Source organism: Alexandromys fortis, unplaced genomic scaffold (genome assembly GCF_014885135.2).
Source record: "Alexandromys fortis isolate MF-2015 unplaced genomic scaffold, M_Fortis_MF-2015_v1.1 scaffold_156, whole genome shotgun sequence".
In the NCBI taxonomy this organism is placed as follows: Eukaryota; Metazoa; Chordata; class Mammalia; order Rodentia; family Cricetidae; genus Alexandromys; species Alexandromys fortis.
The window spans coordinates 421848-445624 of record NW_026068028.1 but is presented as its reverse complement, the minus strand read 5'-3'; the positions used below and the strand labels follow the sequence as shown (position 1 = coordinate 445624).

Sequence of the window (23777 nt, the reverse complement as noted above, 5' to 3'; positions counted from 1 at the left end):
GCAGGCCTCCCAAAAAAACAAGAGAGTAAAACGTCACACAATAGAGTGGATGAGGAGTGGTAAGGCAACCATATGGCCACAGCCCTAGAGTTTATCTCTTCCTAAGACTAGAAAGTAAGGATGGTTCTTTAATACTGATATTGTTGGCCCAGGTACTTTGTTTCCCACTGACATCCTGTGTCTTATTTTATTTTATTTAACTTTTTTATGTGCATTGGTGTGAAGGTATCAGATCCCCTGGAACTGGAGTTACAAACAGTTTTGAGTTGCTATGTGGGTGCTAAGAATCGAACCCGGGTCCTCTCGAAGAGCAGCCAGCGTTCTTACCTGCTGACCCATCTCCCTAGCCCTTGACCCCCTGAATCTTATGATGCAGAGTGTACCTTCAGACTTGAGGCCTCAAAAAGTCAGAGGGCCAGTAGATAAGCCACAATAAGCTAGAGAAATCTTCCTCTGGAGATGAGTCCATGAGCCTGAGTGAACTATAGAGCAAAGATCAGGCTGTGAACAGGAATTCAAATGCTTTAACATCCATGTCTTATTTTTATAATTGCTAGATTTTTTTAGCAGTGTCTCCTGTTTTATATATGACACCATTAAATGACTGAAGTAAGCAAAAAAGACAAATGATTCTTATACTGCTGTGTTCTCTTTGGAATATGACATTCTTGCTTTTGCTGGCTGCATAGCTTTGGGGCTGAGTTGGAGTTTCTGGACCCTAATTGCACCTTGTCTGGTTTGTTTCAGTTCAGTGAGTGTTGTGTGCCTTTATTTCCTGTCTCTTGCATCAGTCTGTTTGTGAGAGTGTACTGAGAGGTGATTAATGGGAAAGATAAACACGTGCTTATGGGCTGAAAGTTCACCCTGTTTCCTGCGGTGTCTTTGGTTTAGTGAATTGTTTGTTTGCCTGCCTGCAGACCACATCTGGTGTATGTCTCTGTTGTGAGCATCGGCTGCTCTTAAAGCAGAGTCAACAAATGATAAGGCTCGAAAGACTTTACTTCACAGGAGAATCCCAGGTGACAAAAAGATCAGACAGCTGTCTGTCATCGTGTGCCTCTAGAATCTAGAACTCTGCATACAAAATCTTGTTTGACCATTTCCCTCCTTTTTGCCCTGGAGTGTACAACTTGATTGTAGCTGTGGGGATTTGCTGGCAGTACTGCCTCATTGAGCAGCATCTCTGTGTGTTCAAGGCCAGCCAGAGCTGCACAGTCAAACCCTGTCTCAAAACAAAATTAACAACAAAGTTTTTTATTAGGACTTTTTAAGAGGCCTTAATTTTCTGCAAAACAGATAATTTAACCTTATCAAAGAATAGTTTCTTCATTTATAATGCTACTGTGAACATCTTTGTATAAATAGCTCTTCCTGTATTTTATACTGTTTTAAGCTAGATTTTACGGAGATACAGTTAGTGGATCAAAGGGAATCAACACTTGAAGTCTAGAGGATTGCCACAAGCTGCTATGGGCTGGTTTACTATCCAGTTAGCATCAGTTATGAATCCAAAATATGGCATTTCCTATTGGAAATATCTAGGTATCTGACAACAGACTATTAATTTCAGATTTTAAAAGTTCTTCTGATAGGTGGACTGACGAGATGCCTCAGGAGTTAAGAGCATTGACTACTCTCCCCGAGGACCTGGCTTCAATACCCAACATATATATGGCGATCCACAACTATCTGTAACTCCACTGCCAGGGCTCCAGTGCCCTCTTCTGGCCTCTGCAGGTACTTTTTATGCATGTGGCACAGAGACATACATGAAGGCAAACCACTCATACATATAAAAAAATAAACATTTTATTTTTTATTAATATTTAAATATTTATTATTATTTTATTTTGTATGTGAATGTTTTGCCTGTGTATGTATATGTACCATGCATGCTTGGTGTCCTCAGAGGCCAGAAGAGAGCATCAAATCCCCTGGAATTGGAATTATGGATGGCTGTGAACCACCATGTGGGTGCTAGGAGTCCAACTTGACTCCTCTACAAGAACAACAAATGCTTTTAACCTCTGTGCCATCTCTCCAACCCCCTCTACCTAGTCTTAGTAAGAATTGTAAGCACTTAACCTTTGTGCCTCTGTGTGTTTCCTGAAGTGCCCTCTTATACTTAGCTAGTGCAGGCTAGCCTTAGTTGTTGGTACAGCTTGAAAGTTGGTCCTGGGATGCCTCCAGGGCCTGACATTTCAGAGCCCAGCTGATGATGCTTCTTGTTCTTTTGCACAGATCCAGTCCTGCAGGTCCCAACACACGTGGAAGAGTAAGTTTCCTCATCTCTTTAGTATTTCCTTTTAATTTATCACCTTATTTAGTTGCTAGGCACAAATACATGCACAAGTTTAAAGTGTAGCAAGAATTTTTGAGACATAAAAATTTTCTAGGTGGGTGATTGTTAGAAACCTCTGGTCCTTGGGTGAGGAGGGCAAGTAATATTAAAACGAGTTGTTTGAAGTGGAATTTTTTTCTGAGACAAGGTCTCACTATGTAGTTCTGATTGTCCTAGAGCTTGCTGTGTAGACCAAGCTGTCCTCAAACTCACTGAGATCTGTCTGCCTCTGCCTCGTGAATGCTGTGTTTAAAAGCATGCACCACTATGCCTGGCAACTTGAGATGGAACTTAAATTGAGTTTTGAACTAAATTCCAAAGTCAGAATTTCTCTTTTTAAAATTTATTTATTTATTCATTCTCTTAAGTGTACGTGTGTGTGTGTGTGTGTGTGTGTGTGTGTGTGTGTATGTGTGTGGTGGTGGTTTTGCTTGCATGCATGCCTGGGTATCAGGTGTGTTGCCTGGTGCCTATGGAGGCCAGAAAAGGGCCTCAGATCTCCTAGGACTTGAGTTACAGCTAGTTGTGAGACACTATGTGGGTGCTGAGAATTGAGCCTGGGTCCTCTAGAAGAGTAGACAGCTCTTAACTGCTGAACCATTTTCTCCCTGGCTCTCTCTCTGTTCACTGTATCACATCACCGAGAGGAAAGGGGAATGTAACCTGCTCTTAGAGTGTGTGGTGTTCAAGGGAACATTGTTGCCTGTAAGAGCCTGAAATGATGGAACAACCCAGATTGAAAAGAGATTTGATAAAGAATTCTTCATGGCACTAATTATAGTTCCATCGTTAGCACATTCACCTGGCAGAGGATCAACTTGAGTCTTCTTGTGGGATGTTACTAACAGACCTTGCTCTGTATCCCTGACAGGTTCTCTTATGTTAGGCTTTCAGAGTTTGTTTTTATTGCTATACTTTAAGAAATAAAAGTATGTTGAAAATGACAAGTGGATATGAGCAACACTAATTAGATTTTGTAGATTGTTTTTTAAAAATTAAAAAGAGGGGCTGGAGAGATAGTTCAGCAGTTAAGAGCACTTGTTGCTTCTACAGAGGATTTGGTTTAGTTTCCAGCACTCACATGGTAGCTCACAACCATCCCTAACCCTGGTTCCAGGAGAGCCAAAAGGCATATATGTGGTACATATACATAACAGGGGAGTTGTAGGGATAGTTAGAAGGGAGTGTGGAAAATGGATACGATCAAAACATTACATATGTATTTATGAAATTTGAAGAATAAATAAAACTACAGATTTGGCCTGTTTATACATGAAACTGTTGCTGCTAAATATTAATTGTTGATGTTCACATACAGTAGACATAGAAGTTGAAAACAGACTTGCTAAGCTCTTTTCATTTATTTCATTGTTATCCACAGTGCCCTGACCAAAAGACAGTTTACTTCTGTGGCTTCATATAACTTTTCTTTCTCAGGTTATTTTTCTCCTCTCTCTCTGTCTCTGTCTCTCTCTGTCTCTGTCTCTCTCTCATCCTCCATGTCATGATTTTACATGAATTTGATCATTATGGTCTTTTGTTCTGTGTCCTGAGCTATAGTTTATCATTGATGGTTATTATTTAATTTCTAGGCCTGCTTTCCTCCCAGATCCCAATGATGGCAGTCTGTACACACTTGGAGGCAAGAACAACGAAGGCCTTACGGTGAGAATATTTAGCTTCTTTGTATACTCTGGATTCTTAACTAAGTCCTTATGTGCACCTGCAAGTGAGACCACCTAGAGCTTCATACAAATTGCTGGGGATTCTGATTCAGATCATCTGGTATGGGGCATGGACATCAGTGCCTGTTTAGAGCTTTCTAAATGAGCTTTAAAAAAAATTTTTTTTTGAGGCTAGGCAGTGGTGGCACACGCCTTTAATCCCAACACTTTGGGAGGCCGAGGCAGGAGGATCTCAGTGAGTTCGAGGTCAGCCTCATCTACAAAGTTAGTTCCAGGACAGTTAGGACTGTTACACAGAGAAACCCTGTCTCAAAACAAAACAAAACAAAATTGAGCCAGATGGTGTTGGCGCATGTCTCTAATTCCAGTACTTGGGAGGCAGAAGCAGGCAGATCTCATTGAGTTTCAGGACAGCCAGGACTGTTGCACAGAGAATGCTTGTCTCAAAGACAACAACAACAAAAGGAATGTACTTTGAAATACTGTTTACTGGGCCAGTGAGTTGACTCTGGGTAAGGGCACTTCCAGCATGGATCCCCAGGGCTCACATGGTAGAAGGAGAGAACTGACTCCTATAAGTTGTTCTCTGGCCTCCACATATGTGTTGTGGCATGCATTCAGTCCCCCTTACAGTACACATACATGAATAAATTCATAAAAATATTAAAAGATTTCTCCACCCCTCTCATTTCAGAGAGACAAGCTTTCTTTTTAGCAGAAACATGTGATAGTCTACTGCCATCTCCACTTGGGATTCTAGATCAGTAATTCTCAACTTTTTCTACACATTGTAATAACCTGAGGCATGTTGAAAAAAAATAATGAGCATATGGGGCTAAAGAGATGACTCAGCTATAAGGTCTCTTCCAGGAGATCTAGGTTCAGTTCCTAGCACCTACACAGCAGCTCACAACCATCTGTTACTCCAGTTCCAGGGCATCTGACACCTTTTTCTGTCCACCTTGGGTTCTGCACACATGTGATACACAGACACAATTTAGGCAAATCCTTATACACATAAAAATAAATGAAATATATATTTTTAAAATGTTTTAAAAGACATTCTGAGCCTCTTTTTAATAAATAGTGTAAGTCTTGGGATGGGAATGTGGTTCAGTAGTAAAACACTTGCCTGATACAGGCCTCTGGGTTTGCTCTCCAGCACAAGTAGTGAAAATACAAATAGATCAGTGGGGTATCCATGTAGAAATAAGAGATCTTGATTAAATCCATCCACATAAAAATCAGTTTCAGACAAATCACATATTAATAAATGTGAGATGCAAGATAAAGCTTTAGGAGTAAGTAGTAGAAGAACTTCATGGTCTTAGAATATGTCATAATTTTAAAACATTTTTATTACACTTAATTTGTGTGTGTGTGTGTGTGTGTGTGTGTGTGTGTACACCCACTCATTCCACAGTGAGGGTATAAGTAAAGATCAGAGGAGGATACCATTTCATCAGCCCATAATGATTTCTTAAATAGGATACTTTTAAATATACCAGCCATAAATTTAGGTAAAGGTTGATACATTGGTTAGGATAAAATTGAGGGCTCTTTTTTTCCTGAAGAAAGGAGGCCACAAAATATTTGTAGTCCACACACCCAACATTTGGAAAACAGAAAAAAAATCCATATTTAGAAAAGAAAAACAACTCCTATAGGGGCCAAGTTCAATCCCCAGTACTGCAAAAACTGGGTATGGGGGACACATGTCTCTAATCCCAGCACTCAAGAGGTGAAGCTAGAATGATATGGATGTTAGTAGCAGATATGTTGACTTGATGTACATTACTGAGCTATGCTTATGTGTGCCATTCTGGTTGTATGTTATACTTTACAAGGAAGTTTTGAAAGACTTCATGTGATTCTAAGGTGCAGCCAAGGATGAAAACCCCTGGTCTAGACCCTTGAGTGGCTCTCGTGGGCTCTCAAACGTATATTTTAAAATTAGATTTCGAGCACCTGGGGCAGATACAGAAAGAGAAAGGCAAGACTAGGGGTGGAGCTGCATGCAATTCACCCTCCACATGTCTCTGCATTGGTTTCTCTCCACATCACGTAAAACATACCTGTGTTTTAAGCATTTTGTTTGCTAGATGTATTGTGGAGTGATCGGGATAAATCACTTCATTTGAACATCTTGTTAACCTATCTATGACTGTTGTCCCCACATTAGAGGTATAGAAACTGAACCTGGACAAGACAAAGAATGTACAAAGGCCAAAGCTCCAGGATTGGTGTTTGTACTTAAAGAGCTGTGCTTTTTCAAGGATGCACTCTCAGCTGTGATAGTATCTGTCTTGGAGCACAAGATTCCAGAGTGATTCCAAAAGCATCTGGCAAAACTCTAGTAGATATTACTCCATCTTGCCGTCATTTTCCTTTTTCTAAGATTTAGTTTGAATTTTGGAATGATGAGAAAATCCAAATAGTTAATTAGTATCTATGTCTCTGTTTATTTTTTGTTTTTCAAGAAGGAGTTTCTCTGTGTAGCCTTGTCTGTCCTAGAGCTTGCTTTGTAGACCAGGCTGGCTTTGAACTCGAGATCTACATGCCTCTGCCTCCTGAGTGCTGGAATTAAAGGCTTGTGCCACCATGTTGGGCCAGCTGTGTTTATCAACACTACTAAAAAATCTTTTATTCCTTGGAGAAAAGGTGACAGTGTAGTAGAAACCTAACAGCAGGTACCTGCAGTTTCAGGGCCTGTTCTAAAAATAAAGTTCACTGAAACAAGCAGTGGCCAAAAGGGCCGCTCAGAGGTCAGCTGTGGGCCCAGAAGAGGCAGTTTTATGATGAAATGTGTTGAAACGTTGGGAGTTCTTGGAGTTTCTTTTCCTGGCACCTACCATAACTTCCTTTTTATAACCCAAAGGCTCTGTTTTCAGTAGAGAATTACTTACTAAATGAAACACTAAAACTCAGACCTTTGTGTTGTCCATTCTCCTTTCCTTGAGCCTTGACTGTCTTCTAAGTTGCTTCTTTTCAGCATTAATGTCATGATCCTCCCATGGTAAAAGTCATTGTCATTCTACCTGCTTGGATATCTTTGGGTCAGTTTTGAAGACAGATTTTTTTATTTTTTTATTTTTATTTTTGGTTGTTTTGAGACAGGGTTTCTCTGTAGCTTTGGAGCCTGTCCTGGAACTAGCTCTTGTAGACCAGGCTAGCCTCGAACTCACAGAGGTCTGCCTGCCTCTGCCTCCCAAGTGCTGGGATTAAAGGCGTGCTCCACCACTGCCCAGCTACTCTCCACATTTTTGTAATCTTCTAGAAAAGATTTATGGAACCCTCAGGGAATACCTGGACAGGAAACCTGAGGGACCTGTGCATCCTGTGTCAAATAAATGAGTTGGTGTACAGAGTTCAGAGACCAGGGAGCCTAGAGGCTGTTGGAAGTAGATGTGGAAGCCCAGGACCTCCTCCTTAGGTTCCAATTAGAAGCCTCCATCTGCAGTGTGCTTCTCTGTTTTTAGAAGAACTGGGTAACAAACAGCATGCTTGGTAGAATTACAGCAATTTCACAAGACTTGGTTAACTTATTTTTTTACTTTTTTTTTTTTAAAGAAACTTCCCTTTACCATCCCAGAATTGGTTCAGGCATCTCCATGCCGAAGTTCAGATGGAATCCTCTACATGGGTAAGAGTTCCCATTTTCTATTTTTAAAAAAGAGCTCTCACCTTCTGAGGAAGAATTGACATCATTAATATGGTTATTCATTTAACAAGCTTTTAGCTGCTGGGTTGGCCTACTGCTGTTATTTCATGATTGCAACATACCTAGCTGCAAATGAACAAAATTAAATTGAGTACAATAGTCTGAGCTAAGGAAGGGAAGCCAGGTCCTGCCTATTAATTATAGGGCTTTCCTAGTATTTCCTGCTATCAGAATATTTGGTAGAAGCAGCACTTAGCAGCTTTACTAGATAAGCTGTCTTCATACCTGTGGGGTCATAGCTTCCGAATCATCAGCTCACTTGCTTTTCTTTAGCACATTGCTGCCAAAATGTCAATAAAGATGCATTTGTAGCACAAAGGAGAACTGTATTTATCTTGAAATTCTAGTAGCAATAATAGCCTGTGTTTATATAGCAGCTTTCTTTTTGAGGAACTGAAAGTGCTTATTGCCTATTCATGCCTCAGGAGATCTATGTACATTTTCAAGTCTCAAATGCAGGCCAGTTTTTTAAGTTTTGCTAGGAACACTCCTGCATCCTTGTATGAGCCTTTCAGAATGAGGAATAGATTCATAGGAAATGACCAACAAACCTTCCTTCTGCTGGGCCATGCCCTGGGCCCATATGACCATCTTCTGATTGTGTCATTGTTCCCTACTTGTCTTCCAGCAATTCATCATATGTGGTAAACTTAGGGTATTGTGTTTCCACCATGTTTGTTCCATGTCTTAAGTGAGTTCACTGAGTATATTTATGAGCATGATAGTTACTCAATCCATCCCTCATAGCTATAGGTAGATTATACAGACTGCAGTGGTCCTTGAAGTAACCAGATGTGCGTCACATAGATGGAAGGTATTAATGGTCATGGTTATCTGTATATAATTTATTCTCTATATTCAAATCTTTTTCATTTTAAGACCTTATTGTTGAGAATGGTTAGAATCCACAAACAAGTTGTACCTGTGTGGAATCTAGTGTGTTACATCTGTTACAGCTAAGTATAGCCTTAACAAATTCTGGTACCCTGTGCCCTTCTCTGGCATCTCTGTGTTCTGCTTCCATGGGAACGTGAATGTAGGAAACATCTGTTAAAGTAGGAAAACGTAAATGTCCAGAGGCATGGCTTACAGAGTAGAAATGCACACATTATAGTTGACTGTGTTGGCCTTCAAATACACCATACCCTAATCTATACTTTAGATACATATACTAAATGTTTTCTCAAAAGTGTTTATGTGGCTGTGCTGTCTGCATGTTCATAATCAGCTGACCAAGGCAAGAGGTATAACTTGTGACCTGGCAATAGTTTACTGGCTAGAAACAAAGGTTGAAATAACTTTAGCCTCTTTAGCATCAGGTTACAGCAACTCTGCTGACTAGTCACAGGTACTAGCTAATTATAGTTACGTGCTGCTTCACATGTGTGCTAATTGGTAATTGGTAAGGATGTTGAGGAATATGTATCATAGTTATCAGGAGAAGAACCCCTAGGTGTGCTTATATTTATATAGATCTTCATTTGCGGGGAAAGGATAAGCAAGATTTATCAATTTTTTTAAAAGCCTATCTATCTATCTAATCTATCTATCTATCATCTATCTATCTATCTATCTATCTATCTATCTATCTATCTATCTATTTTGGGTTTTTTAAAATAGGGTTTCTCTGTAGCTTTGGGACCTGTCCTGAAACTAGTTCTTGTAGAACCAGGCTGGCCTCAAACACATAGAGATCTGCCTGCCTCTGCCTCCCTAGTGCTTGGACTAAAGGCGTGCACACCACCACCCAACTAAGATTTTTTATATTTAAGATAGTTATCCAAAGCAATAAAACCCAACTTGAAAGCTAAGAGAACTTTTTTTTTATTTATTAAAGATTTCTGTCTCTTCCCCACCGCCGCCTCCCCTTTCCCTCCCCCTTCCCCAATCAAGTCCCCCTCCCTCGTCAGCCCAAAGAGCAATCAGGGTTCTAAGAGAACTTTTTTATATTATAATTAGATTATAAATCTTAGAGAAATGTTTATGTTGGGTTTAGGTTATTAAATTAGTATAGAACTCAGCGGCCCAAAGAGTTATTAAGTTCACATTGCCAGGCTGGAGAGATGGCTCAGTGGTTAAGAGCACTAACTGCTCTTCCAGAGGAAGGTTCCAGGTTCAATTCCTAGCACCCACATGACAGCTAACAACTGTTTGTAACTCCAGTTCCAGAGGATCTAATACCTCCACCAATGTACTTAAATTAAGTAAATTTTTAAAAAAGTTCACATTACCATTTATTTTGTCACTTCCAAAGCACTATAGAAAGATCTCCAACTTCCTAGGGATTTCAGGCCTATTTCCCAGCACAGAGAGGATCTTGAATAGTTAAAACTGCTACTTTGTTGATGCTGTTTATTTCCGCTTGGGAAGGGTATTAACAGTGTGTTCACTAACATTCCAGGTAAAAAGCAGGATATTTGGTATGTCATCGACCTTCTGACTGGAGAAAAGCAGCAGACCTTGTCATCGGCCTTTGCAGATAGTCTCTGCCCATCCACCTCCCTGCTGTATCTTGGACGGACAGGTAAGAAATGAGTCTTTGTTAAACAACCTGCCTGTTTCTAGAGTGAGTGGGACAAAACTCCACCGACCTCTGGTACTGGATTTGTTCTCCAAAAAGTGGCCAGAGTTTCCCTCTCCAAGCAGCCAGATTTCTCAGACTCTTGAGACCCCAGGAAATGTAGTCTAGACTACCCTGAGCCCCATCATGCAGCTGCTGCACTTCCCTACTTGAAATGTTTTCAACTGGGTACACTACCTACTGCTCTCAGAATAGCAGTGCTGTTTTTAAGGACTCACAATGGAATGGCTTTCTCTACCAGGTGTGCCTGGTTTTGCTCTTCTGGCACATAAATGTCCCTTCTTTTTCCACAGTACTGCCCAAAAGTTCCCTCCTTTGCAAAGCTATTTTCCCAGCCTTCAAGCTCCCACCTTTTACTCTTCTATTCTCAGCCGACAGGCCTGTTACAGCAGCCATCCTCCCCTGTAAAAATCAAGTGTCCTCATTTCCAGCTGTTGGGACTACTTTTTATCAAGTAAAGCCTAGCTTCACACAGGTGTAAACACTATGGGTCTCCAGTAGAATTGGGGTAATGGAGGAGTTTGGACATGCTTTGGCTTTAAATGGAATGTGTGTTCTTAGTCCGTAAAGCCACTGTTTCCATTATCTATTGCCATGTAATAAGCTGCCTAACCTAGTGTCTTAAAGTATGACTATTTTATTATTCCTAATTCTTTGACTAAGGAATTAGGAAGGGCTCCACACAGAAATCCATCTCTGTTCTTCATACTGGGATGACTCATGTCTGGAATCTTGGTTCAGCTCCATGTAAACTTCCCCCCCACATCCATATGGAAAGCCTGGACTTCCTGACATGGTTGCTTCTTGGGCAAATGTGAATGTTAGAATGCCTCATAAGGTCTGAACTTGGAACTCCAACAGCCTTACTTCTACTTCAGTCATCAATCGAAGTAGGTTATTAGGCAGGCCCAGAGCCCAGGGTGGAGACAAAGACCCTCTTGATAGAAAAAGTGGCTTGCATATTACAGGAAAGATGTGATGATGATCCTTTGTTCAGCATTCTTCCCTCTGGCTACAGTAGTGTGAACTCTTCCACATACAAAATACATTCACCCCCTACCAAGATCCCCCAAATCCTATCATAGCATTGGTCTCAAAATCCAGTGTCTGGGGATCTGCATCAGGCATGATGGCAGATGAGGATCTCTGATCTAGAGACCCATGAATTAAAAAGACTGAGCATGGTGGCCCACACCTGTAATACTAACATGTGGGAGGTAAAGGCAGGAGGATCAGGAATGCAGTGCTAGCCTTGGCTGCATGTGAGTGTAAGGCCAGCCTGAGCTATATGAAATCCTATCTTAACAAACAAATGAGGGGCATAGGGGAGGAAGAATTCTCACTCTTGTGCCTTTCCCTCCATCTGCGTGATGCACAGTGATGAGACAAGGTGGCTGTAATAAACATTCCCATTCAAAAAGAGGTGAGCAAAGGGTAGAGGATGTGACTCAGTGATAGAGAGATTGCCTAGCATGTGTAGAGTTCTGGGTTTAAGCCTGAACTCTGAGAGGAAAACTAGCCAAAAAAAAAAAAAAAAAAAAAAAAAAGGTGCTGGTTCTTAGTAATTCTGAAATCCAACCAGGCATTTGTTTTCAGGTTCTCCTACCCTGAGGTGCAGAAAACTCCTTGTGGAACCAAGTTTTACTCCCAGACATTGTTCCTTACTGTATTGTTCTCAGTGGCTCTTGATTCTATCCTTTGAAAGAAGTGCTTCCTTTTTCATCAGAAATGGCTAGTTTAGGGGCTGGAGAGATGGCTCAGCAGTTAGGAACACTGGACCTTGCTTCAATTCCCAGCATCCATATGGTGGCTTACAACTGTAGCATTAATCTTAGCCGACCAAATGTCTTTTTTTTGTCTTCCTCGGAACTGCACACATATAATGTACAGATGTCAAGCACACATGCACCTAGAAGAAAAATGAATAAGCATATATATTTTTAATTTTAAAAGAAAAAGAAATGCCTTTTACAGTTTTCTCATTCTGTTTTTTATTGAAAGTAGGGAGTCTGGAGTCCATCCCCTTCTACTATCTGATTATTGTACTAATATTACTCCTTTAAAAACTTGGTGGGCTTCCCATGTGTCAAATTGTAGTTAGTCCCTATCACAACTGTCCGCTTGAGATTGTGGGAGTACCCTGGCCAGCATTCTTATGACTAGCTAGTAGAGGGGTTTCCAAGGTATCATCTTAAATCTTTCTTAGGTCTCTAAGAAGGGTTTTATAGGCTCGCCTGAGTTTGATTTTAATCTTGACCTGGGACCTTTCTCCTCCCTGCTGGTAACTCTGAATTTCCTTTGTATTTTACTTGTTTCTTTTGGTGCTTGTTTTTTCAAGATAGGGTTTTCCTGTGTAACCCTGGCTGTCCTAGAACTAATTTTGTAGACCAGCCTGGCCTTGAACTCACAGAGATCCACCTGCCTCTGCTTCCTAAGTGCTGGGGGCTCTGAACTTTCTTTTCAGCCTTTGTTTTTTTGAGACAGGGCTTCTGTGTAGCTTTGGAGCCTGTCCTGAAACTAGCTCTATAGACCAGGCTGGCCTCAAACTCACAGAGATCTACCTGCCTCTGCCTCCTGAGTGCTGGAATTAAAGGCGTGCACCACCACCACCTTTTTTTTTTTTTTTTTTTAAATACGAGTCTTTTCCCTTCTGGGTGGTGATGACTTTCTCTGTCTTCTAAGTTACTGCAAGCAGTAGCCTTATAATTTGTTTACTCTATAAGCTCATGACTAGGCTACCCCTTTTTACCTTCTCGCAGTGGTTTCCTCACTGTTCTCTGGAGTTGTGTAACACTTCTCTCGTCACCCTTCCACCTCCCATCACCTGGTCCCAAAGTCGGTGCCAGGTGTCTTAGGTTTCTGTTATGGTGCCATCCCACTTCTAGGTACCCATTTCTAATTTCACCTATGTATTACTCTATAATAAAGAACCCTGAAACTTAGTGGATAAAACAGCCATTGCATGGCTAAGGAGTCTGTGAACTGTAGGTTTCAGAGCATAGCCAGGTTCACTCTTGTGTTTGGTACTTCAGTCCTCCACATGGTCTTTCCCTTCCACACGAATAATCTTGATGCAATTTAGTGAAAACTTTTTTGTTGTAACTGTATAACATCTTAGTAAGTTGTACAGCCCCTTCATGGTACCGATTGATCTGTATTTTCCAGAATACACCATCACCATGTATGACACCAAGACCCGAGAGCTCCGTTGGAATGCCACCTATTTTGACTATGCAGCCTCACTGCCCGAGGATGACGTGGACTACAGTAAGTGTGCCCGATGAAAGGACACTCTCAAGGTTGGGCTGGCACCTTCCACATATAGAATGGTCTCCAGAAAGCAGGATTTTTTTTTTTTTTTTTAACTCTTCATCACCAAGTTCTGGATTTTTTTTTATAGGCTTGAAGTGGTGATAGCTTTAGCTAAAGAAAAGGGAAGACACATATTTTGAGTCCCTATGTATCACAGAAGGAATTTACTACCATCCCATGGATAATAGAATTAAACATTAGCATGTGTTATCCATAACCCCATCAAGAAGGCCACTCTAGGAGACTGAAGAGATGGCTCAGAGCACTTGTTGCTCTTACAGAGGACCTGAATTCAGTTCCCAGTATATGGTGACTCATAACTGCCTGTAACTCCAGTTCCAAGAGATCAAATGCCTTCTTCTAGCTTCCATGGACACCAGACATAGATGTTTGTACTCATAAAATAAATAAATCTTATAAATCTTGCCAGACTGGGCATGGTGGTACACACCCTTAGTCTCAGTACCAGGGAGGCAGAGGAAGGCAGATCTCTGAGTTCAAGGCCACCCTTGTCTGCATAGTGAATTCCAGGGAAGCCAAAGATATATAGAGAGATTGTCTCAAAAACAAAACAAGCTTGGAACAAAACAAGCCAGGCAGTAGTAGCACACACTTTTAATCCCAGCACTTGAGAGACAGAGGCAGGCACATCTCTGTGAGTTTGAGGCCAGCCTGGTCTACAGAGCTAGTTCCAGGACAGCTAGGGCTATACAGAGAAACCTTGTCTCAAAAAAACAAAAACCAAACCAAAACAAACAAACAAAAAAAAAAAAACCAGTCTTGCCTAGCAATCATAAGTACCTGCATTCAATCCCTAGTAACCACAGTAAGAAAAAGACCATTTTTAAATATGATTCATACTCTTAATTACTTCTCTAGTTTTAGCATTCTGCAACTCAGATGATAACTGTGCAACCTAAGTTTTTTTTATCTTAACATTGGTATCTGAAAGTTTGACTATTCTTTCTGACTTAGGACCTCACACACTTTGTCTCTGTGTGGCTCTTTGTGGGGTCAGATGTACACAGATCTGAATTTCAGTTTGAGTCACAGGTTTTAAATGATTGTTAGAAAATGTCAGCTTTGTAGGCACCCGCATCGACTCCTTTCCCCTCAAGATTTGCCCTTGCTTATTAGATAGAATAGTTTAAAAGAAAATAGCAGGGAGGTGGGAAAATAAGCCTGTTTTACTTTAAAAGCCAGGCATCTCTCAGTGTCTTTATACTGAAGAGCTCATTGGAAAATCAGTGGACTCTTATGACCTGGGAATATTCCAGAACTCTTCTCTTCAATGAAATGACTGCAACTTGCTAAGAGAGTAGAAGATACGGTTGAGGATGTGGTTGACATGCTTTGTTTGATCTTTATAGAGATGTCCCACTTTGTGTCCAATGGCGATGGGCTGGTGGTAACTGTGGACAGTGAATCTGGGGATGTCTTGTGGATCCAAAACTATGCCTCTCCTGTGGTGGCCTTCTACGTCTGGCAGCGGGAGGGGCTGAGAAAGGTGATGCACATCAACGTCGCTGTGGAGACTCTACGCTACTTGACCTTCATGTCTGGGGAAGTGGGACGCATCACTAAATGGAAGTATCCGTTCCCCAAGGAGACAGAGGCCAAGAGCAAGCTGACGTGAGTTGGAGGAGTTGGGACGGATCAGGCAACAAAGGACAGCCATAACCTTCTGGGACTGCTGCAGTATAGTGTACCCTATACTGGAGGAGGTCAAGCGGTGGGCAGACATCTCTGAGGTCACATAGATCAAGAGTTGATCTGGTTTGCTTTTGATCCTGGCTCAGTGGTGCACACCTTTAACCCCAGCAGGGAGGCAGAGGCAGGTGGATCTCTGAGTTTGATGCCAACCAGGTCTACAAAGGGAGTTCCAGGGCATTCAGGGCTACAAAAAGAAATCCTGTTTTGGAAACCAAACAAACAAAAAACACTGACTCATTTGGGAACCTCAGAATGCGAATCATGGGGTACTCCTTTATGCTTCAAACTTTGTCTGTCTCTTACTGTCTCTTTATCTCTTTCTCTGAGACTGCATTATGTTTATGGATTTTGAAAGTCCCATTATGTAACCCAGGCTGGCCTCAAACTTATCCATCTTTCTACCTTAGCCTCCAAAATGATGGGATTGCAGGCATATACTTACCTGGAATTTTTTTAACATTAAATTTTTTATTGTACATCATACTTATTTTAAAAATCAGGGAGAAAAAAGTGTTAGGACGTAAGTGACCGAGACTCAGCGGGCTTGTATTCTTCGTCCCCACGTGGGAAAAGCCTGGCAGTCACTTAGCAGACTAGGCTTCACCTTCATACTTTATAGATTTGTAGGGAAGTTAAAATAGGATCATGTATGTGAAAGTGTTGTCTATGGTGAAGCACCATTTAGGTGGGAGGTATTTGTTAAAAGAAGTTTGGATAATTTCTTAGATGACAGATCCACCCAGGCTCCTGACAGTAGCAATCATAAGGATCTTAGGGACGGCACCCACTGTTTTCATGCTGCTACTAGACAGTCCGTGTGATGTCTGAGGTAGGTTACCTGAGCAGATTACCAGGAAATCTCCCTCAGTTTGGATTGGAGTTTTCTTTTTGTTTTGTTTGTTTTCTTTGAGACAGGGTCTCATGAGCCTAAGCTGGCCCCAAACGTACTATGTATACTAGGATTACAGGTGTGCACCACCCTCCTGCTTTATGCATCTCTGCATTCCTTTTGCTCTCAGCATCTGGAATGGAGCAGTTGCCCGTCCCTCTATTCACCCTGGGTATCCTCAGGAAGCCCTTGGCAGCATGGTGATGCTGAAGGTGGTGGTTCTGAAAGGCTGCTGGCTCAGGGTCACCTGAGAATCTGGCAGTGGGTTCTGAGTCTTCAGTCTTCTGCTGGTCATGATACTGCCCTTTCCTCAGGCTGTACCGGGCTCAGTGTAGTCCAGCCCTGGCGTTTTGCAGCTAAGGAAAGTGAGACTTGCCATTGTAAGGTGACTAGTGAAGCTGGGACCTGAAGTTCTGCTGTCCTGACACCCTACAGTACTCCTGCCACCTTGCTAGTTTCTGTGGGCGTCGCATGGGCTATGTGGGAGGTGGGGTAATACTTGAGTCTATAATTCTGATCTCTTAGAAGCCACATTTTGTGGGGTTTGGATGTGAAATGATTTCAAAATGTATGTTTCTCTTTTTTTTCCCAGGCCTACCCTGTATGTCGGGAAGTACTCCACCAGCCTCTATGCCTCTCCCTCAATGGTGCACGAGGGGGTTGCTGTAGTGGTGAGTCAGCTGTGGGACCCAAAGATGCTGTCTCTCAGCTGCTTTTATTCCTTTGAGCAAAAAGTGGCTTGAGTTTTCTGTGAACACCTGGTTAAGAAGAAGAAATGAGCTGGGTGGTAGGGGCGCATGCCTTTAGTGCCAGCACTCAGGAGGCAGGCAGATCTGAGTTTGAGGCCAGCCTGGTCTACAGATCGAGTTCCAAGACAACCAGAGCTACACAAAGAACCACTGTCTGAAAACACAAACCAGAGAGAGAGAGAGAGAGAGAGAGAGAGAGAGAGAGAGAGAGAGAGAGGAAACACAGAGCTGAAAGACTCATGAACAACTGTATATCCACATTCTATTTCTATTAATAACTTCTTGGAATTCTGTATGCATATTCTTCCTTGTTCTTAGTACTCAAGCATAAGAATCTGAAAACGGCCAGGAAGTGGTGGTGCATGCCTTTGATCCAACACTCAGGAGGCAAATGTAGGCAGATCTCTGTCAGTTTGAGGCCAGCATGGTCTACAGAATGAGTTCCAGGACAGGCTTCAAAACTACAGTAAAATCCTATCTCAAACTCCCCTCCCCCAAAAATAAAGAATCTGAAAAGGGCCAAACCTTAGCGTACATTCCTGTAATCCCAACTCCTGTGAGACGGAGAAAGGAGGATCTAGAGTTCTAGTCCAGCCTGGGCTGCTTGAGTGCTATCTCAAACAAAAATCTGAAAAGGTGTCAATGGAGCACTGTTGTAACCTAAGGGAGGAACTTCCCTTGTCCCAGGACCTTTGAGTCATGCTTTGCTTATTGAGCCAGAGCCACAATAGTCCCTTTAGGGGACCAGTGGCTGAGGGGATGTCCTGCAGCACCTAATGAAACTCTCCTGCAAGCCCTCCAACTCATCGTATCCCATCTCCTCAGCCTCGAGGCAGCACTCTTCCTTTGCTGGAAGGTCCCCAGACAGATGGTGTCACCATTGGAGACAAAGGAGAGTGTGTGATCACCCCCAGCACAGACGTCAAGTTTGACCCTGGAATCAAAGGGAAGAACAAGCTAAACTACTTGAGGAATTACTGGCTTCTTATAGGTAAGAGTTGCTCTTTGCTGAGTAACATGCTGCCTCCTGGTGGGCAAAAGTCAACCCTGCTGGCTTACTGCTACCCTTCATTCTAAATGCTATGTACACCCTGTCCATTTCAAGATGGCTTAGATCTGGGAAAATTTTTACTTCCAAGGAATTAGAGTTCCAGGTTACCTTATTATGTCCCAAAAGCAGTTTCTCTAATGTTCCAAGATTCAAATACTTGGTGTAATTTTCAGGCTCAGAATGTCTGCTGCCTGTTCCTCACAGTGACCATGTGAGGTATTTGCTCTTATTATTTCCACTTTAAAAGTAAGAAGGCCAAGATTGATCATATGGAATATGAATGAATGTGGGTAAGAGGCTGGACAGGATAAGTTGGAAGACCGAAGATGTCAGGGCCAGAATATGAGGAGTCAGGAGCTGCAGAGAAAAAGCTGGTTGTGCTTGCAGGTCTTTTGGAAGACCTGTTTTTTTTCCTTTTGATTCTTTATAGCTGATTTTATATTGTTATTATTATTAGTTAGTTAATATATTTATTTTAGTAACCAAATAGGGAAAAGAAAATGGCACAGGAATTCTTTCCTTTCTTTACAAAAGTAGTTTGGGAAAGCATGCATGAATGGACCCATGTTGAAGGGAGGGGGAGGCTAATTGAGCTGAGGTCATTAAATTACAAGGCTACTGAGTTTTATGTACCAATTAAGGGTCCATAAACCGCCTGGCAGTGATTAAGAAGTGACACAAAGGAAATGTGTATGAACTAAACACTGCAAGAGAATTCTCCATGGCAGAGTTACAAAGTGAGATCCCTTTAAAACCCTTTACATTATCAGAGTAGGCTGACTGGGAAGCCTGATAAAATTCTAAGAGTTTGTTAAGTAAAGCTCTCACAATTCTGAGGGCCCCTTTGAGAAACTCTATAGTTGATCAGCTTAAAATAAGACAACAGGGATATGTATCAATCTTCTCATAGACCAGGGCTGCGAGTTGTACCTGTTAATGTCAAGATATGGCCTTTGGTTCTAAGATAGCCCACCTGCACATTCATCTTGAAGATAAAATGGACCTCATTAAACCGAAAGGTGTGCTCTGTTGTTGCTTTGTTTCCCACCGCAGCAGTGACTATGACCTGGTGTTCAGCATCACCTAGTGCTTTACGAAAGAGGCATGAACTGCCATTGGAGACAGTGCAGGAGTTCTAGACAGAAGCTGGTCCTGTGCCTTTTGCTTTAGAGTCTGAACCCATTTGCTCAAAGACAGATAGTTCACAAAGACTGGGTACTATTTATATAAAAATGTTTAAGAACCTTGTGATAAGTTTGCAAAATGGTTGGTTCTGAGTGCACACCAGGATATTACTAAACACCCTTCTTCAGAAGGAGCCTATTATAAGGGTTTCAGTGACTTTTCTAGCTGTCTATTGGTAGGGGGCTTTGCAGATACACAGGGCTCTGAACAGTAGGATTGGGCCTACCAACAGGGGATGGGTAGATAGGTTATTGAAATACAGGATGGCCTATGGAAGGACAACCTCATTTCTCTTGGTCAGTGATCTCTTGTTGGTTGACCTTGGTGACCTGTGATTATGCATTCAGATTCCTGTGTCCACCACTAACTCTGACTCAGAGTTGTGACACAGGCAGTCAGTCACATGTGGAGACCTTCTGTAGAGCAGAGTGTGCCTCAGCATGTGACAATATTCAAGAGAAACTTTGTGATGGTTTAGAGCCAAAGTAGGTTTCCCTTAAAAAACCATGTCGTACTGTAGCTAGAGAGACCTGAAAAGATTGAGGCCAGATAAGAGATTAAAGAGGGACTTCCCAGATCAAGAAATGCAAGCTCTGTCTAGTTCCTGTCAAGTTTTTCCTTGTACACACGGCAGACAGTCTCTAATAGGTTTCAGACTGTGTTGGAGAGATCACAGAGTGGGGGCTGAGGAAATGAGTCAGTGGGTAAAGTGCTTACTATGTGAATGCGAGGATAAGAACTCATATAAAAGTCCAGGTATATATAAAAACACACATAAAATATAGAGACAGATGAATCCTGGCTGGCCAATCTAGTTGAAACAGAAAGCTCCATTTCAGTGAGATACCCTGTCTTAAAAAAATAAATAAATAATAGCAAGGTATAGAAGCAACTGAGGAAGATGTGGTGATGCATATCTTTAATCCCAACACTTGGGAGGCAGAGGCAGGCCGATCTTTGTTTGAGACTAGCCTGGTCTACAGAGTGAGTTCCTGGACAGCCAGAGCTACAGAGAAACCTAGTCTCGAAAATACAAAACAGACAAAAAAGCTGAAGACTGTTTTCCATATTCTGCCATCAACTGATAAAACTTTGAGACAGAGTCTCCCAATGGCCTGAAATTCACTGACTAGGCTAGGCTAATCAACCTGTCTCCATCTCCATTGGATTACAAGCATGTCACCAACTTTACTTACATGAGTTCTGGAGATCAAACATGGGTCCTCATGCTTTCATAAGCAACTTTACTGACCGAACTGACCTTCCAGTCATAAAATTTCTATGGGGGGGGGGTGGTGGTTTTGGTTTTTGTATGTTTGGGTTTCATTGTGAAGTTCGGGCTAGCTTGGATCACTGTGTGAGTGTGATCCAAGCTGGTCTTAAACACACAGAGATCCACCACCTCTGCCTCCCAAGTGCTAGGATTAAAGGTGTGTGCTACCACACCCTGTACAATTTCTGTTTCTGTGCTAATTCTCCATCACTGTGTAGATATGGGATTGCATTGTAGGAAATGCCCCCTCAGCACATAGAGACAACTACAGAAATCTTGTGTTGAGAACTACCACTGCCTGGGAACTATTCTCATTAAAGATTTCTTTCCTCTTGTAGGACACCATGAAACTCCTCTGTCTGCATCTACCAAGATGCTAGAGAGATTCCCCAACAACCTGCCCAAACATCGGGAAAATGTGATTCCTGCTGATTCGGAAAAAAGGAGCTTTGAGGAAGTGAGTGAGGAAGGGGACTGATGGCTTTAGCTTTCCTCTCAGGTGGAAGGGGGCTAGCTTAGGGCCTCAGTTGGTCCATCCCAGTTGGAAAAATCCCAGCATGAAGGAGCTATAGTAGAACTATCCACACAGATGTTCTCACAGCATACCTTGTCCTGCAGCCTGAGAGGGCAGGGTGGAAAAGGCCTCTGAGCAGAAGCTGGGAGCTTCAGTTGAAAGTCCCTAAACAAGCACTCAACTCTGCTAATTCTCCTCCATCCCTCTGCTGGTACTCTCTATTGGCTGTTCCTGCTCAGATATTAGAGGGTTGGGAAGACTTTTTTCCTGGCCTGTATGGCCAGCAAAGGGGATTTGGAAATTTGTGAAGGCGTTGGTGAGCTAGCTATTCATTCCTGGACCTCTTGCAGCTCCACTAAGTGGAGAGGGGTGATAGAGAAATGGCCCAGATTAGGGGAGGCTTTGAAGAACAAGAGCTATTGATGTGGGCCGTCTGTAGTCTTAACAAATCACTTGAGAGACTTAATTTATTATTTATTTGTTTGTGTTTTTCAAGACAAGGTCTCATTATATAGTACTCCTGGAGTTACAGGTGGTTGTGAGCTGCCTGATGTGGGTGCTGGGAACCAAACCCAGATCCTCTGCAGCAGCAATACATGAATTTAACCATTGACCATCTCTCCAGCCCCACAACTGTCTTTTTAAACACTCTTGAGCAGTTACTATCTAAATAAATGTCCTCTGTCACATGCTCAGCACACATTTCTCAGTCACTTGCTACATAGTAAACAAGCCATACTCCCCATGCACTGTGGGCTACACCACAAGGGAGGCATGAACAAAAGAGGTATGTATCTGAATGGACTCAGGTAGCAACTGGAAGGGAAGAGACGGGCATCAAAGGCTGATGTCTTGCAGGAGAGAGTGTAGTGACATAAGCGTGTGGAGAACCAGTGTGCCAGGCTAGGAAGCTGTGTGTTAGCTTTTTGAATACAAATCAATGGTTTTTCTTAACTGTTCCAGGAAATCTCTAAGGTTCTGAGGAACTTGGAGGGAAGCTACAAGCTATATGCTTATCTGATTTGAGTTAGAACTTGTAAACAAGCATTTCTTCTTTTTTTTTTTTTTGGCCATTCATTTATTTATTCATTTATTCATTCATTTATTCATTCATTTATTTATTTATTTTTGTTGTTGTTGTTTTGAGACAGAGTTTCTTTGTGTAGCCCTGGCTATCCTGAAACTAGCTCTGAAGACCAGGTTGGCCTTGAACTCACAGAGATCCTTCTGCCTTCCAAGTGTTGGGATTAAAGGCATGTGCCACCACTGCCCAGCTAGCATTTCTTTAATAAAGGCATCTGATTCTTTTCCCTAACTTTGGAAAAATAATAGATTCTTGAATAAATTATTTTAGTTTTTTGGGAGTTACTTAAAATTTAAAAGCAACCTAAGGAAGTGGCTTTATTGCTTTGTTAGCTATACTAGCTGCATGCCTGTGTGTGTGTGTGTGTGTGTGTGTGCGCGCGCGCGCGCGCGCGCGCTTCAGTATAGGGTTGTACATTATGTATAAGGAGACCAGAAGACATTGGGTGCCCTACTCTGTCACTCAGCACCGTGTTCCCTTGAGGTAGTCTCTGACTGAATCTGGAGCTAAATGGTGACCAACAGGCCCTGGTGATCTTCCTGTCTCCACCTCACCCACTGATGAGGTTACAGGTACACATACCACTGTATTTGACTTCTGGTGTGTGTTCTTGGGATTTGAACTTAGATCTTCATACTTGTATAGTCTTGCTTTATTTTTCTGGTTTGTTTGTAGTGTTGGGATTAAACCCAAGATTTTCTGGATGCCCCAGTTAGCTTCATTTTTCAATGTGAAAAAGTATCAAATTGATGACCAACTTTTCACTAGGATTTTTTTTTATAGTTGATTTAAGTGATTTTACAGTTTTCCTTAAATAGCAAATCTACTATCAAAGGAATAAGATATTTGTCATTGAAAATTTTAAAAGAATGTCAAGGTCTAAATGTATTTCCAAATATATTTTTATGAAATCTCTGTGTGAACAATGACAGCATCACTGCAGAATTGTATGGTTTCTCAGAGCAACTGCTTAGAAAGAAGCAACAGTTATCTGGGCCATCAGACTTTTGATGAACCAGAAAAGAACATTGAGTATAGTCCTACATTTTAAGTAGTCACGGCTTCTCTTGAGTGCTGACTTCATCTATAAAGCTAGACATTTAGCAAATCTCTTCCATGCAAGGTTATCAACCTGGTTGACCAGACTTCAGAAAATACACCAACTACTGTGTCTCAGGATGTGGAAGAGAAGCTGGCCCATGCACCCGCCAAGCCTGAGGCCTCTGTGGACTCCATGCTCAAGGACATGGCTACTATTATCCTGAGCACCTTTCTGCTGATTGGATGGGTGGCCTTCATCATCACTTACCCCCTGGTAAGGCTTGACCCTTCTCGATGCCTCTGTGTTCCGGTACCTCTCTGTTAGTCACTAGGTGTCAGTGGGGGCCACACAAAAGCATTCAACATGTTTCATAACTAAAAGACAATATTTGAGCTAAGAATCATGTTGCACTCCTTTAATTATAGCACTTGGAAGTTTGAGGAACTACATAGCAAGTTCAAAACCAACCAAGGCTATATAGTGAAACCCTGCTTTAAAAAAAAAGTAATGGGAGGCAGAGGCAGGCGGATCTCTGTGAGTTCGAGACCAGCCTGGTCTACAAGAGCTAGTTCCAGGACAGGCTCCAAAACCACAGAGAAACCCTGTCTCGAAAAAACCAAAAAAAAAAAAGGAAAAG

At 42.0% G+C, this 23777-nt stretch overlaps 1 protein-coding gene across 1 annotated transcript in view; it reads left to right on the top strand.

The window, feature by feature from the left end:
• The window catches only part of Ern1 (endoplasmic reticulum to nucleus signaling 1), a 91848-nt gene that overhangs the window by 52500 nt on the left and 15571 nt on the right, over positions 1 to 23777 (top strand). Inside the window, exons 3-12 of the mRNA XM_050164249.1 lie at positions 2242 to 2275; positions 3934 to 4006; positions 7597 to 7669; positions 10149 to 10271; positions 13494 to 13595; positions 15011 to 15272; positions 16835 to 16913; positions 17817 to 17982; positions 20839 to 20957; positions 23222 to 23413. Of these exons, the coding sequence (XP_050020206.1) occupies positions 2242 to 2275; positions 3934 to 4006; positions 7597 to 7669; positions 10149 to 10271; positions 13494 to 13595; positions 15011 to 15272; positions 16835 to 16913; positions 17817 to 17982; positions 20839 to 20957; positions 23222 to 23413 (1223 nt within the window). The remainder of the gene's footprint in view (positions 1 to 2241; positions 2276 to 3933; positions 4007 to 7596; positions 7670 to 10148; positions 10272 to 13493; positions 13596 to 15010; positions 15273 to 16834; positions 16914 to 17816; positions 17983 to 20838; positions 20958 to 23221; positions 23414 to 23777) is intronic.